Consider the following 15,579-nt stretch of genomic DNA (forward strand, 5'->3'; position numbering starts at 1 on the left):
AAAATCCCAATATTTGTGGGATCACAGAGTGGCTTCATTGCTTGATAGAGCATAAAGGTCTAGCTCAGCATGAGAGGGATCCCCAAAATACACATTTCTCTGGGAACTCGCCAGCATGGAAAGCCTCACCTCTCTTTTACAAGCTCCAAGTGATCTACATAATGAACTTTTCAGAGGGCCTTACACACAGATGCTTCTTGAGGTTGTACCAATTGAAAAGGTTGTACTTACTGTGTGCTCGTTGGAGTTGATTGGGCTTGAACATTCCTGTATTCTCCAGCCTTCGCAGCAGCCAGTCATGCCTCACTCCCGCCAAGAGTTTTTCAAAGTCCTCAGGCTGCAGGGTGCGAGCCTCAAGGGTCTCTTGCCTTGTCTTTCCTGGCAGTGAAACAAAAGAACTGCCACTGGAATTCAGAAAGGACCACGAGGTTTCGCCCTCAGAGGAACCGCTGAAGAACGCAGGTGATTTGAGCCGCTGCGCCGAGGGAGAGCTGGGGCTCAGGCTGCAGCGGAGCGCGTGTGCAGGTCCCTCTCCTTCTTCCGTCGTAGTGCAGTCCTCACTGAGCACTGGGAAAGGACTGCTCCTGAGAGAGGAATTGGGGCTCTCAGCCCTCTGACCAGGTGGCTGCATCAGAACCCAGGAGCTGTAAGAGCCTTGTCCAGTTGTGGCGTGAACACCTATGCTGTTGAGTGGCTGGCCCTCCTCATCCACCGTGGAGGCATCAGGATCAATTCCTTGCTCCCCAGTGGAGTCATCAGGCCTTCCTGAGTCAGAATTTTGCACAGGCCAACGAGGAGCAAAAGAGCAACAGGTTAACATGGAACTGTTGCCCAGAGAATTGCCCGTGACTCTACGACTATCTAAAGGTTCATTCTCTGTGCTTTCTGCTGTTTCTCCTTCTGGGTCAGCCCAGGAGGGGCTTTCTCTAAATGTAGGGCCTGTGCCTCTTGTATTGACTTCCTTTTCCTTCTCTCTTCCATGCACCTCTTTAGCATCACAGTTGGCTTCTGGAAACTCATCTATTATTTCAAAGATTTCTTCTTGGACTGAAGGAAATGTGGCCATGCTCTTGAGTCCATCAGAATCAGAAGTCAACCAAAAAGCAGGACTATGTGAAGGCGTGGAGTGAGCACAGGTGTTTCTGGGTTTCCTGGTTTCCTGACTACCTTCTGGAACTTGTTCTGTCTGCCCTGCACCAGAGGCCAGCAAAGAGCCTGCTGTGTTATGAGAAGGGAAAGTGGCCAAGAGCATCTGTTGGTGCAGTTGGCTTTGAGAAGACCCTAAATTGGCACCCTTAGATGGCTGGAAAGAGAGAGCAAGGAGACCTGAAGACAATGGGTGCACAGCCCTGGCTTCCCTGTCCCCCAGCTCCTCAGACAAGGCTGTAGAACACTGAGTATCCACAAGATGCTCTTCTTTGCTGGTCTCTTTCCTAGCTGACCAATCATCAACTTCATAATTCACTTCCTCCCAGCTTGTAGAAGCAGACCCTGATAACTCGCACAAAGAACTAGAGCTCTGGTTGTCACTGAGAGATGTGCTCTGAACAGCTCCCCCCCCAACACTGTGACCTGGTGGCTCAGTCTCAGTCTCCATGTCTTGATCCACAGAGCCTTGAACTGCACCAGAATGGGTCCAGTTTCTACTTGCCACCTTTCGGAGCTTCTCCTGATCACTCTTGGCCATTTGGGAGGAAGCTCTTCCCAGGCCTTTTTGAGAACATGGCTTATCTTGAGTGGCACTCACAGTATCTATGTTTTTTGTTTCTGTTTTCAGAGCAGTGATACAGACTCCTGTTTGGGGATCATTCCGTTTGTTTCCACAAGCGCTTTCAAAGACCTCACACACTGAAGAGTGGTGCTGTGAATAGGTTTCAAGGATTTTTTTGAAGTCCACTTGCCCATACATGATGGGTTTATCAAGCCTGCTCTTGAAACTCTCTGGAACATAAGATTTGTCATCTAGATTTGAGAAGCTTTGAACTTGTAAGTGATCCTTGACCTGGGTGATGATAGACATGATTTCCTGAGACAGAGCTTCTCTGTCCTGACTTTTGGAGGAAGTACTGAAAGAGTACAGCTTTGCCATAGCTTCACCACAGAGCTTACTTGCAATACCCACCACCTCTGTCTCTCCATGGAGTCTTTGGTGCACTGTGGTGAGACCAAAAGCAGCTTTGACAAAACTATGAAGTTCCTGTTTTCCAGCAACTGGCTCATCACCTTTCTTGGTGAGGAGGCCAATTTCAAAGGCGTCCTTGGCTTCACACAGATACACATTTTTCTTGTCAGGAGGACAGTCATTAGAACTACTGTATGACAGCAAGCAGGTGCCACGGATATTCTGAAGAAAATACCAAATACAGAATCAGTTCTTGAATTGGAAACTGGACTCAGGACCAGCTTTTTGCAGAAGGGAAATCACTGGAAATATTATAGGAAAATGAATGCCAGTCATGAAAGTTCTGAGGAAAACATACCATCAAACAGAATTGAGGACCTGAGGTCTTGGTGAGTCAGAACAAGGGCCTGGGAAACTGGTGACTAACTGGCATGAAGCGGTGAGAAATTAGGTTGGACACTCAACCTCCTGTAACACTGAGGCTTTTGGATTGAACATAGATTTGTGGTTGCTGCTGTTTATTTTAGCAATCTTTACATGGGACACAGATATATCCCTTTGCAAATGAGACTGCTACATACAAGCACAGCATTCATTTAGTAATAGCCAGAACAATAGATTAGGGGTCTCCGAATCCATCTGTGTATTTGAATTGACTGGAAAATAGTAGTCCTTCGTGTTTGTGGGGATTTGTTTCTGGAATACTCCTTAAATAACAAAATTCACAGAGGCTCAAGTCTGTTCTATAACATGGCACAGTATTTGCATGTAACCCATGCACACCCTCATGTATAGTTTAAATCCTTTTGAGATCACTTACAGTACCCAATACAATGTATGTACTATATACATAATTGTAACACTGTATTGCTGAAGGAATAATGACAAAATTCTGTACGTGTTTAGTATGGCTGCAATTTTCTCAAATATTTTTAATTTATAGTTGGTTAACTCCATGGATGCAGAACCTAAGGATATAGGGGGTCAACTGCATTTCAAGATTAAAGATTTCTGGGTACCAACCCACAGAGCTGCATTTAGTAGGTCTAGGTGGAGTCTAGGAATATGTATTCTGCAAAGGTTCCTTGGAGGATTCTGATGTGCAGTCAGGCTGGGAGTTATTGTTCTAGATGGACAACAAGATGTTCTTGAGATGAATGAGCATGGCTCCTAGCAGGATGTCTAGGAGTCTTACCACAGTTGCCAACGGTGGGACACAAAGGAAACTCTGAGATTAGGCTATACCTCCCCATGCTGGTATTGAGTGCTTCCTGGGGTAAGATTCTGCAAGGGTTGCATTCTCCTTACCACCGCCGTGAGCACGAAGAGAGGTGTGTAGGCACTGAAGGCAGCTGCCAGCTTGCAGGCTTCTGCAGCCGACAGCAAATGGTGGTCAAACTCCTTGAGCAGGCCCTGTGGGAAAATAAGAAGCAAAGTGGAGAGATGATAATTATTTCTCCATTAGCAAAACTGGGCTTTGAATTTCCTTTGATTTTATTTCAAGATTTTGAGGGACAACTTGCCCCTTCTTACAAACCATTAAAACCAGTGCCAAAAAAAAAGGAGTGTACCTAAGGACCCCAGGGCATCAAGTATCCTTCCCCCAGCCACCCACACACCCTCCATTCCCCAACCATACCCCAGAGGAGGCCTATGAGGTGCAAAATATGTAATTCCTGCCCGGATAAAATAATTCAGATCAGCTTCTTTGGAGGATGGTAGCAATTCTTTGTCTAAAGGAACTCTACACACTTTGTAGCCAGATTAATTGATGATTTCTACATTATTATTGGCCAAGTGACTTTTTTTTTTTTTGACAGGCAGAGTGGACAGTGAGAGAGAGAGACAGAGAGAAAGGTCTTCCTTTACCGTTGGTTCACCCTCCAATGGCCGCCGTGGCTGGCACGCTGCGGCCGGCGCACCGCACTGATCCGATGGCAGGAGCCAGATGCTTCTCCTGGTCTCCCATGGGGTGCAGGGCCCAAGCACTCGGGCCATCCTCCACTGCACTCCCTGGCCACAGCAGAGAGGTGGCCTTGAAGAGGGGCAACCGGGACAGAATCCGGCACCCCAACCGGGACTAGAACCCCGGGGTGGCGGCGCCGCAGGCGGAGGATTAGCCTAGTGAGCCGCAGCGCCGGCGGCCAAGTGACTTTTAATTGATGGTTTCACAGTATTCAGGATTAATTTATTCATTCTAGAAATATATAGTGAATATTTCCATGTTCTAAGCACTGTTCTAGATTTGGGGAGATAGCAGAAAGTAACCCAGCTATGATTTCACTGTTTTACTAGGGGGCAGGGATCAGTTAACACATAAAATCAGTAAAATGCATATTATTTGAGATAGTGATAAATCTTCCATAGAAAAATGATATGAGAAGGAGTCAGCCAGGACCAGAAAAATTTTATCTATCATGTCAACATCAACAAACAAGGTTACCACCCTTTTTCTGCTTTGGTCTGACAGAACAGCAACACCTTACTAAGAGTCATCTTACCAGTAGCAAGTGAGTATTGAGTGTGGTTGCTATGGTCAGTTCGGATGTTGAATAAAAATGATTCTATAGATGATAACAGCAAAAATCACTATTTCAATTCCAAGTGGGGAACAGTTTAATGTCTGCAATGAACTAGACCCATCAGAGACTTGATTCTGCTCCCAATTCTTTCTTACTGGTTGGTCAACTGCAGAGATTACTTCATTTCTCTGGACCTCAGTTTATTTTTCTCTAAAATGGGAAGAGTATGTTCTGCTATACCTACCTCATGGAGTTTTGGGTGGCTGGACACATATCTTTTGAATTGAAAAGTGATATATATATATTAGTTATCTTCACTGTTGAAGAGCCTGGAACAAGTGCCTGATGCTTTGGTCTGGACAGATGGTGACTGAAGCTTTAAAATAATCATTGAGATGGCCCAAGTTTGGAAGCTGAATTTTGTGAAAGTTTCAAAGGAAGTAAATGGGTCTCAGAATGACTTTAATGCTCTCCATTCATTCATTCACAGGAAACACCTGAGCACCCACTGTGTGTTCGACACTGTGCTAGGTGCTGGGATACTGAAGCCAAAGAGGACCACACAGGTACCAGCCCCAGGATCACTCACACTCATGTGTAAGCGAGACACTGCTCCCTGACTACCCACCCACCAGAAATGATGGCAACAGTTTTCCAGGTGATGCCCCCTGCATCATATTTTTGAGAAATGATAATTACCAGGTTAATTTGTGGGTTGTTTTTAAACTGTTCATAATCTTTCTTGCTCATGGAAACAAAGATGTCTGCCAGTATGCCTAGTGATGTAGAAATGCCCTGTAAGGAAAACACAAACAAGCCACCGAGGGGGAGTTCAGGTTAATCACGGCTCTCCTCTCATGGCCCAGAGACAATGCTTAACTCTGCATAGGAACCATTTGCCTATAATTATTACTATGATACTAGAAATGCTTCTTTTTTTTAAAAAAAAGTTTTATTTACTTTTATTTATTTGAAAGGCAGAGAAAGAGACAGAGAGAGCAAGTGATTGAATGAGCTTCCAGCCACTGGTTCCTATCCCAAATGCCAGCAATGGCTGGGGCTGGGCCAGGCTGAAGCCAAGAGCTTAGAACTAGGTCCCCAACATGACTGTCAAAGACCCAACTACTTGAACCATCACCTGATGCCTCCCAGGGTGCATTTTAGTGGGAAGCTGAATCAGAAGCAGAGTGGGGTCTTGAACCCAGGTATTCCCACATGTGATGCGGGTGTCCCAAGAGGCATCGTAATTGTTGCTCCACAAGACCCTCCCCACCGAGAAATACTTTTAAACTGGATTCCACAAGGATTGGTTAGATCATTACTTCTTGAGTCACATGGATCTAATATAAAGACAGCTATTTCCTGCTTGAGTTTCACTGGGAAATCCACACTAACTTGCCCACACTGCAGGCCTGAATCATTGGCCTGAGGAAGAGTTCTCACATCACATTCTACCTGTAATAACCTCATGCTTCAGAGAAGGATGAAAACATATCCACAGAATCACAGAAAATGGAAATTTCAAAGAGGAAAGTAAATGATGCTTCTTGATTTCTTCAATCAAGATGCCACAGAAACAATTAATTGAAGTCTTGGCCCATTCGACTTCAGGAAAAGTTATTTCATATATAATCAACTTGGTCATCTAGATTTTGTTATGGGATCAGATAGAGGTTTAACATTATAATAAAATACATGAATGGACCAGTAGAAACAAATATATAAATAGACAGTTATGAATGATTATGGAAGCTCTAAATATATGTCAGGACACAAAGATACAGCATGACACAGAGGGAAACTATTATTTGCTTCCGTTCCTAGGACCAGGGAGAATAAATTAAAATAGCACAGATGAACTTGATACATGATAATCTGGTGCTGTAGGGAGCTAATAATCACCCAAGGACAGATATAGGGAAGGAGAGAAAGAAATACTAGACCACCTTTTTATCTGGCTGGGGAAGCGTCATATAGCCTACGATTGAGGCCCATATCAATTCTGCTGCTTCATACCACATCCCTGAAAAAACAAACAAACAAACAAAAGGGTAGGGAAGAAGTTGGGGGAGAAACTGCTAGTCTCTGTTCCTGTGTTAAAAAATACCTTTGAAAACTAATTCAGAAAGAAAATTCATTGTCTCCTGTTGGGAAAACTTGAGGCTTGATAAGGTTGATGCAGCAATCTTTTCCCAACTTGTTTAATAGTTTTCCTATTTCACTGGGAAAGAGGATAATTATGTATTTTCTTTATAGTATGTATTATGTAGAAATAGTTATCTCTACTATTTATAAGATTAATAGTTATCATCTTCTATCAAACTTTTTCAAACTCTTTAGTCTGCACTTCATTAAGGAATAATTTAGTTTTGAAAGTTTGCTTGGAAAGCTCATGGATACTCCAAGGAATGCACAAATTTGGTGTTATGGTGGGTTTAGAGCAAGATGTCACCATACCACATGGGGTCCTACTGAACAGTCAGAAGCTAGACACAATACTGACAACCCTAAGGTTAACAGCCACTGCGTCAAACGATAAATTTCTCTAACAATACTCAGTAGAAAAGCATTTTGTTTTATTAATATTTATAACACTCCTAGGGTATTAAGTGTCATTCTCTTTTTGAGGAGGAAATTAGGGAGAGTGGGAATCAGCAACGTTGAGCCAGCCATGGTAAGTAAGACACCTTTACAGTAAAATCTCACAGCCAGACTTTGGAAATGGGCCTTGGGGGAAGGGATGTCCAATTCTGGTACCTAGCTTTTGCAGAATTTGCCCTCTGATCTGTATACAGACTGACTGCACCAGGATCTTGTCACTTTCACTGCTGTACTGCCAGGTACCTGGAAACAAACAAGAAAAATAGAATTGTGTGGAATTAGCAAAGAGACAGCCTACTCATAGAGAGCTGTTTTCACAAGCACACACAGTACCATTCTTAGAGAGTGTCTCATCTCCATATCTGGAAAAGGACCCAACCTGTGGCCTCCAAGGTGCTGAAGAAACAGAGTCCTGTCTGGCCTCCAACTCTCCTTCATACCGCGTGCTGTCCATGCTGGCTTCCTGTGTGTTCTCTAAATCACCTGCACTTACTCCTACTCCTGCTGGGCACAGACCTTTCCTCTGGCTCCCGAAAGGGCCAGCTCCTCCCAGTTCCAGCTTCAATGCTATTGCCTCAAAGGCCTTCCCCGATTCATTTGCCCACAGTATTACCCCTTGTCTGGTGGTTGCCTTGAGGACGGGCTCAATCCCACCCACCTTTGCATACTGGAGTTGGTGACTCCATACTTGAAGCAATAGATTATGAAAGGATTCATTACTCCCATAATGAGACTTTCTAGGGTGAGCAGGAAAGACAAGCTGGTCCATTTGACTTGAGTGGAGGGTGTGGTGGACAGTTTGGCTTTTATTGCGATTGGGCAGTGGGAACAAGGTAAAGCTTTCCGAGTGTTGGGCTGGGGTGGATTTTTTTTTCTTTTAAATCACTTTGTCTGGTGTGTAGCATAAAGGGCGGAGGAAGGCTGGGACCTGAAAGCTGCCAGGGAGCAAACATCAAAAATAGAGTCACATGCTACATTGCCCTTCCTTGCTCACTCTCTGTCTCATCACCCTCTCTGCTTTTGTCCTGGCTTTTCATCAGAGTATGTGTGCACAGCATGTAGAAGGCAGCAAGTGTAGCCACAAATGGGGGTGTATGGTTACATTTTCCCAAGTGGCTCCTCACTGAAAATATCGGTAAGTTTCAGGGAGCTTGCAACCAGAAGTCCAAGCACATGAAGCTTAAAAGTAGTGAACAATATCTTGTGGGAAATTGTGCTCAACATTTTGGAAAACTGGACTTTCTTTCATGCCTGATTAGATATAGAAAGGCAACCCTTATCAAAATGACTTTTTCTTAACATTCTTGGCATGATAAAATTAATATTCTATACCATATCACTATATAGAGCCATAGCACACTCTCCTACACTCAGAGGCTTTTTGTTTTAAAGGTTTATTTATTTATTTGAAAGGCAGAGTAATTGAGAGAGGGAGAGGGAGAGGGAGAGAGGAAGAGTGAGAGGGAGAGGGAGAGGGAGAGGGAGAGAGGAAGAGGGAGAGGGAGAGGGAGAGAGAGAGAGGAGAGAGGAGAGACAGAGAGAAATCTTCCATCTGTTGGTTCACTTCAAATGGCTACAGTAACCCGGACTGGGTCAGGCCGAGGCCTAGAGCAGGAAGCTTCTTCCAGGTCTCTTATGTGGGTATGGGACCCCTAGAACTTGGGCCATCTTCTGCTGTTTTACCAGGTGCATTAGCAGGAAGCTGGATAGGAAGTGGAACAGCTGGGACTTGAACCAGCACCCAAATAGGATGCTGATGCTGCAGGCTGTGGCTTTAACCCCCCACAGTGTCAGCCCTCACTCAGAGGCTTTCATTCCCAATTTTTTTTTTGACAGGCAGAGTGGACAGTGAGAGAGAGAGACAGAGAGAAAGGTCTTCCTTTTACTGTTGGTTCACACCCCAATGGTGTGAATCAGCACCGCGCTGATACGTAGCCAGGAGCCAGGTGTTTCTCCTGGTCTCCCTTGTAGGTACAGGGCCCAAGCACTTGGGCACTCCCGGGCCACAGCAGAGAGCTGGTCATTCCCATTTTTTAACAATGCTGCTACTGTGCCTTATCTGAGAACCACCAAGTTCCATTCCTTAACACTTACCATCCTCTCCAATGAAACAGGGAACTATTACACCTTATATTTTTGTTCTAAGTTAGAGAAAACAGACACAGAGAAGTGAACCATTGGACCAGAGCCACTTCATTCATCAGAGCTAGCTCCAGCTAGTTTTGGGAACAGTGGATGTAGTGTAACCATCAGGTTTGAAGTTGCTGTGAATGAGCACTTGGAGACGGATGAGGGTAAAGGCCATTGTGCAGTATGGAAGTACCTACCCGTTGCTCCATTGTTGCTTATTAGACTGCTCAGGATATACTCTGCTTTTAAGAGCTTCCCTGGAAAGAAACAACCAAATGTCACATGATTAGTTGTGAACTGTACAAGTACTGCAAGTAGTTCATGCTCTAAGATCAATGCTTTGTAGCAGGCAACATAATTTCTCTAGGAAGCATTCTAGTTGAAACTTAAAAATCAATCATCAGGGAGGGTGCTGTGCTGTAGCAGGTTAAGCCTCCTCCGCGACACCAGCATCTCTTATGGCAATGGTTTAAGTCCCAGTGCTCCACTTCCAATCCAGCTCCCTGCTAATGTACTTGGGAAAGCAGTAGAAGATGGTCCAAGTGCTTGGGCCTCTGCACCCACGTGGGAGACCTGGAAGAAGCTCCTGGCTCCTGGCTTTGTCCTGGCCCAGCCCTGGCCATTGCGATCATTTGGGGAGTGAAACACAGGGTGGAAGACCTCTCTCTCTCTCTCCCCCTTTCTGCTTTTCAAGCAAGTAACTAAATCTTTAAAACATCAATCATCTATCACAGATAAAACTGAAGAGGAAAGATGCAGTTTTTAGGAGTTGGTAAGGTAAGGTGGAAGTTGTATAGCTTTCTAATGCGTACTGTACAGCAGTGTCTCCTCTCTGTAAAAGCTCCATCTCCAGAGGTAAAACAGAGTTGCCTATGAACAGAACTATCTGCAGCATTGTCCCAAAGGGATTTGGGGGTAGGGGTTGGAGGAGGGTTCTTTCTAACATTTTTCACATACTTGGTTACTACCACTTAGGATGGGGCCTAATCTATGGTCAGCTGTTTTCCCTATGTGGCAAACTCAGTAATTCATTATTTTAATCATCTCTCTAAACCTCTAAGCCCCACAGGATCTGGCTCCTGGGACTTCTTTGACAACATTTCCAACTATTTTTTCCTCTTCCTCAGCCCCCCCCCCCCCCTTCAGTCAGAGTGGCCTCTTCACAGTCCTTTGAACCTGCCAGGCTTGTTCCCACATCAGGATCTTTGTACTTAAAATTATTTCAGCCTTGAGTTCTTTTATCCCAAATATGTCCAAAGTTTACATTGTTCTTCATGCCATGTTGCTGTTTACCAAGACACACAGACATGCATCTTATCTGTGGAAGACCCAAGGAGCTCATAGCAATATCTTTCTCCCAGTGAGGTCTTTCGCAGTGTGACTTTGCCACTCCTCCATCTAGAGTGAAATCTAGAGGCTAGCATTTGACCTAGTAGTTGAGGTAGCTGCATCCTACACAGGATTATCTGAGTTCAGCCCCCAACTCTGGCTCTCCACTCTAGTTTCCTGCTAATGCAGGCCCTGGGATGAGGTGGTGCTAGCTCAAGTAGTTTGGTTTCTATCACCCACATGGGAGACCTGGACTTGATTCCTATTTCCTAGCTCTATCTCTGGCCCAGCTCTGGCTGTTGCAGGCATTTGGGGTATGAATCAACAGGTGGTAGCTCTCTTTCTCTTTTTATTTTCTTTCTCCATGAAATGAAATGAAACAAGTGGAATCTGGAGTTTATTTTTCCTCTCCTTTAGCCAGAACTAACACTGTTGCTGGTACCAGCAGACTGTGGTAGAAGTGACAGTGTGTATGTTTCTAGTCTAGGTTCTGAGAGCTTCAGAACTTCTCCATTCACATCCTAGATTCTAGGCCAATGCTGTGAGAAAGGCAAAGCAGCCACCTAAGAGGAGAACTGAGGTCCTCACCTGATGGTCCCTGCTGAGGGCTTAGCTGAAAGCCAACACCAGAGGCCTGCTGGGAGAATGAGATCATTTTGGATTTTCTAGTTGTCCCACTTTTCCAGCTGACATTACTACAAAATTATAAGGCATAATAGGGGCCGGCACTGTGGTGTAATGGGTAAAACTGCCACCTGCAGTGCCGGTATCCCATATGGGTGCAGTTCAAGATCTGGCTGCTCCATTTCCAATCCAGCTCTCTGCTATGGTCTGGGAAAGCAGTAGCAGATGGCCCAAGTCCTTGGGCTCCTGTACCCATGTGGGAGACCCAGAAGAAGCTCCTGGCTCCTGGCTAGTTTAGAGCCAACTCCAATATGGGAATAATTGGGGAGGAACCAGAGGATGGAAGACCTCTCTGTCTCTGTCTCTTTCTCTCTGCCTCTCTTCTCTCTGTATAACTCTTTCAAATAAATAAATAAATAAATGTTTTTTAAAAAGGACATAATAAATTATTTTTAAGTTATTAAAAAGTTTTTTAAAAAGGACATAATAATTATTTTTAAGTGTGAAGCGGCTTGTAACAGAGGAGCACATAACAGAAATCAGGCACTTGAAATTGGAGAACCACTGCTACAGAAACTTAGTGACTGCACGAGTGCTCAGGAGACTGAAAGGCAGTGAAGAAATTGTTACTGGAAATTGGAGGAAAGTAATACACATTGTACAAGGGCATTTCAAATAGTTCCTGGGAAAGGAAATAAAAGATAAATGTGTCTGAGCGCAAATATTTTTTGAAATGTATGCATATTTTTCTCATAATATGCATTTTCATGAACTTCTTGAATATTCCTTGTATGCATAGATTTCAAAATTTTTTGTGCCAAAAATAAATGTACATTTAAATTCAGTTTTCACAAATATTTCCAAGCACCTTGATATTGTGGTTGAAAGTTGGGCAATATGGTCTCCAGAAATCATGTGGAATTATAGGAAAAATAACCAATGAACTTGCCTATGTAGCTAAGGGATGCCCAGGATATTGCTGGAAGTACCAACAGGACCTTTTAGTTACCTAGGGAAAAGTAGAGAAACAGAGATGAAAGGAGTGAATTACTTTATCTTTTAAAGCAGGATTTAGAGGAGAGCATTGCATGGAAGGCCCAGAATAGTCTCATGAGGCAGTAAGACAATCTCAAAATAAACCAAAAACTGGAAGCAAAAGTTAAATTCAGGGCACTGTTAGGAAAATGTGGCCTCAGGTTCAAGATCAATTCAAAGGTGTGGCTGTAAGACTCTTTGTTAAGACCTCACACCTTCCTGCCTAACCAGGCAAATGAGCTCCTAAGGGTGCTATTCAATGTTACCCTTTTTAAAAAAGATTTATTTATTTGAAAGTCAGAGAGAGAGAGAGAGAGAGAGAGAGAGAAATAAGAGAGCTCTTCCATCCACTGGTTCACTCCCCAAATGGCCTCAATGGCCAAAGCTGGGCTGATCTGAAGCCAGGAGCCTGGAGCTTCTTCCAGGTCTCCCACATGAGTGCAGGAGCCCAAGGACTTGGGCCATCTTCTGCTGCTTTTCTCAAGCACATTAGTAGGAAGCTGGATCAGAAGTGGAGCAACCGGAACTTGAACCAGTGCTCATATGGGATGCCAGCATTGCAGGTCATGGCTTAACCTGCTACACCACAGCACTGGCTCCCCCATTGCCCCATGATTGGCAGAGCTCAAAGTGGAACTCAGAGATAATTACAGGCATTGTCTAACTTAATTACATCAAAGAGCTATCAAGTGTTCTGATGGGATTACATCATCTTGTTCTCAGAAGATCAAAGATCATCCAAAATGAAGAGACTTGTGAAAATCCAACTTTCTGTGGGCATGAAGTAGGCTGAGATATTTTGCTAAAAAATGTCTAATAAAAAAAAAAAAACAGAATGACTCAGAGAACAAGTCCAATAGATTAAGAGAATCACTCTCAAAGAGAAGAGATGAGCCCTAAACAAGGAACATTCTCTGTCCATGGAGGAGGAAGACTTGGGATATATGGCTGGCTGCACTTCAATTAGCATGGATGCAATGACTCCTTTAGAACAAAAGTGCCTTCGGAAGTCATCTTTGCATTGCATACTGCTTGTGTCGGAGGGTAGATAACTTGTCTTCTAGTTCATTAGTCTCTATGGCAGAAGCAACATCTGAGAAGACTTATCAGTTCTCAGACCTGATTCAGAGGATGAGACCCTTTTATGGGATGACAGGGGAGTAAAAGTATCTGTGTGTGGCAAGGATGTGAATTGTTGTGACCAGAACTTGAACAATGATTAAATTGTTTTCTTAGGGACCGGAGCTGTGGCACAGCGGGTTAAAGCCCTGGCCTGAAGTGCCAGCATCCCATATGGGCGCCGGTTCTAGTCCTGGCTTCTCCTCTTTCGGTCTAGCTCTCTGCTATGGCCTGGGAAAGCAGTAGAAGATGGCCCAAGTCCTTGAGCCCCTGCACCCACGTGGAAGACCTGGAAGAAGCTATTAGCTCCTGGCTTTGGATCGGCACAGCTCCGGTTGTTATGGCCATCTGGGGGAGTAAATCGGGATGGAAGACCTCTATTTATGTCTATACCTCTCTCTATAACTCTGTCTTCCAAATAAATAAAAATAAATCTTTAAAAAAATAAATTGTTTTCTTAGGCTACTAAGTTTTGGGGTGGTTTGTTTTTGAATCAAATAGTAGCTAAAACAGGGGCACCTCCACCCCACACCCTTAACTTTCTCTGCCCTATTTTTGGCAGAGATCCTTGGCATTTACTGCCGTAAGAACTAACTATGAGATGAGCATCTCTAATACAAAAATCCAAAATGTTCCAAAATCTAAAGCTTTGTAAATGCCGGCATAATGTCACAAGTGGAAAAGTCCACATTTGACCTTATGTGATGAGTTGCAGTCAGAATGCAGGTGCATGAGTTGCAGTCAAAATGCAGGTGCATGAAATATATTGCATGAAATTACCTGCAGCCCATGTGGATAAGGTGTCTACGATACAGAAATGGATTTGGGTTTACAGTTTGTTCCACACCCAAGCAATCTCATTATGTAAATACAAATTTTTCCAAAACTCCAAAAAATCTGAAATCTGAAATACTTCTAGTCCCAAGCATTTTGGGTGTAGGATACTTAACTTCTGTGCATATGACACATGTACTTATTGCTTATCTTCTCCAGTAGAATGTAAAATATAAGGCAGTAGGTTTCTTTTTCCATTTTGTCCACTTCTCTGTCCCACGAACCTCTGACACTAATTGGCACATAGAAGATACTCAATAAAGAGTTGTCATTCATCCAAATAAACAAGTGAGTTGTGCCAAGGGCTGTGCTAAGAGTTGGAGATGCGGTGATGAATCAAACACAGCCCTGTCTTCGAGATAATGATAATAAGAGCTAACATTATTATTGCTCCAAATTATATGAAGTGAATCTTAGACCTGGCAACCTCTGAAGGGCTGCATCTGTGGGGTGTTACAGGCGGAGTTACAGAGAGACAGAGACAGAGACAGAGACAGAGGCAGAGAGAGAGAGAGAGAGAGAGAGAGAGAGCTTTCATCTGCTGGTTCATTGCCCAGATGGCGGCAACTGCCGAAGCTGTGCTGATCCAAAGCCGGGAGCTCCTTCCAGGTCTCCCACACATCACCCCAAGTTTTGGAACATACCTGCACTCTTACTGGCTGGTTTTTGTTTGGGAATGGCTTCAGCTACTCCAAAACTTCATCAAAATTTAAACGTTCAATGGTTCCCATAAAAGGCAATGCACAGGGGGACAATACGGCATGAGTGAAGAAGATGGTGGGCCGATCCAAAGCCAGGAGCCTGGAGCTTCTTCCGGGTCTCCCACAGGGGCCCAAGGACTTGGGCCATCTTCCACTGCTTTCCCAGGCCCTAGCAGAGAGTTGAATCAGAAGTGGAGCAGCCAGGTCTCAAACCGGTGTCCATATGGAATGCAGGCACTGCAGGTGGCGGCTTAATCTGCTATGCCACAGTGCCAGCCCCAAGCAGGTCTTTTTTTATTTAAATAATCAATTGCCTCTGACATCTCACCATGTTGAATGCTTGGTCCTTTGGAATGGGTGAAGACTAGAAAGTGCTGGATCAAAGAGGGTGATGGTGAGACTATGCTGGCCTCTCTTGTTATCTGTATGCCTTTTCCTCAACCTTAGAATACAGCCCCTCATTTCTCCTCTCCAAGAGAGCCACCTCTCCTGTACTTCTTTCCTCACCCCTACTCTTACCTCCTACTTACACTCCTGCCTTACCCCATCTATGACCCCTGCC

General features: G+C 44.3%; 1 protein-coding gene across 10 annotated transcripts in view; it reads right to left on the reverse strand.

The window, feature by feature from the left end:
• Nucleotides 1-15,579, reverse strand: part of ALPK1 (alpha kinase 1) — a 173,777-nt gene that overhangs the window by 14,447 nt on the left and 143,751 nt on the right. For 8 of the 10 annotated variants that reach the window (XR_011378302.1, XR_011378303.1, XM_070047742.1 and 5 more), the window contains 6 exons: nucleotides 9,573-9,632; nucleotides 7,402-7,488; nucleotides 6,591-6,667; nucleotides 5,344-5,439; nucleotides 3,431-3,535; nucleotides 232-2,344 (listed from right to left, as the gene is read on the reverse strand). Coding sequence is in view for 8 of the 10 variants with exons in the window: in XM_051820087.2 (XP_051676047.2) it covers nucleotides 232-2,344; nucleotides 3,431-3,535; nucleotides 5,344-5,439; nucleotides 6,591-6,667; nucleotides 7,402-7,488; nucleotides 9,573-9,632 (2,538 nt within the window). In the remaining 2 variants the exon portion in view is untranslated. Of the gene's footprint in view, nucleotides 1-231; nucleotides 2,345-3,430; nucleotides 3,536-5,343; nucleotides 5,440-6,590; nucleotides 6,668-7,401; nucleotides 7,489-9,572; nucleotides 9,633-15,579 lie in introns of those variants that run through there. The other 2 variants (XM_051820088.2, XM_070047743.1) reach the window with 2 other exon arrangements.

The sequence above is a fragment of the Oryctolagus cuniculus genome, chromosome 8 (genome assembly GCF_964237555.1).
Source record: "Oryctolagus cuniculus chromosome 8, mOryCun1.1, whole genome shotgun sequence".
NCBI classification, from domain to species: Eukaryota; Metazoa; Chordata; class Mammalia; order Lagomorpha; family Leporidae; genus Oryctolagus; species Oryctolagus cuniculus.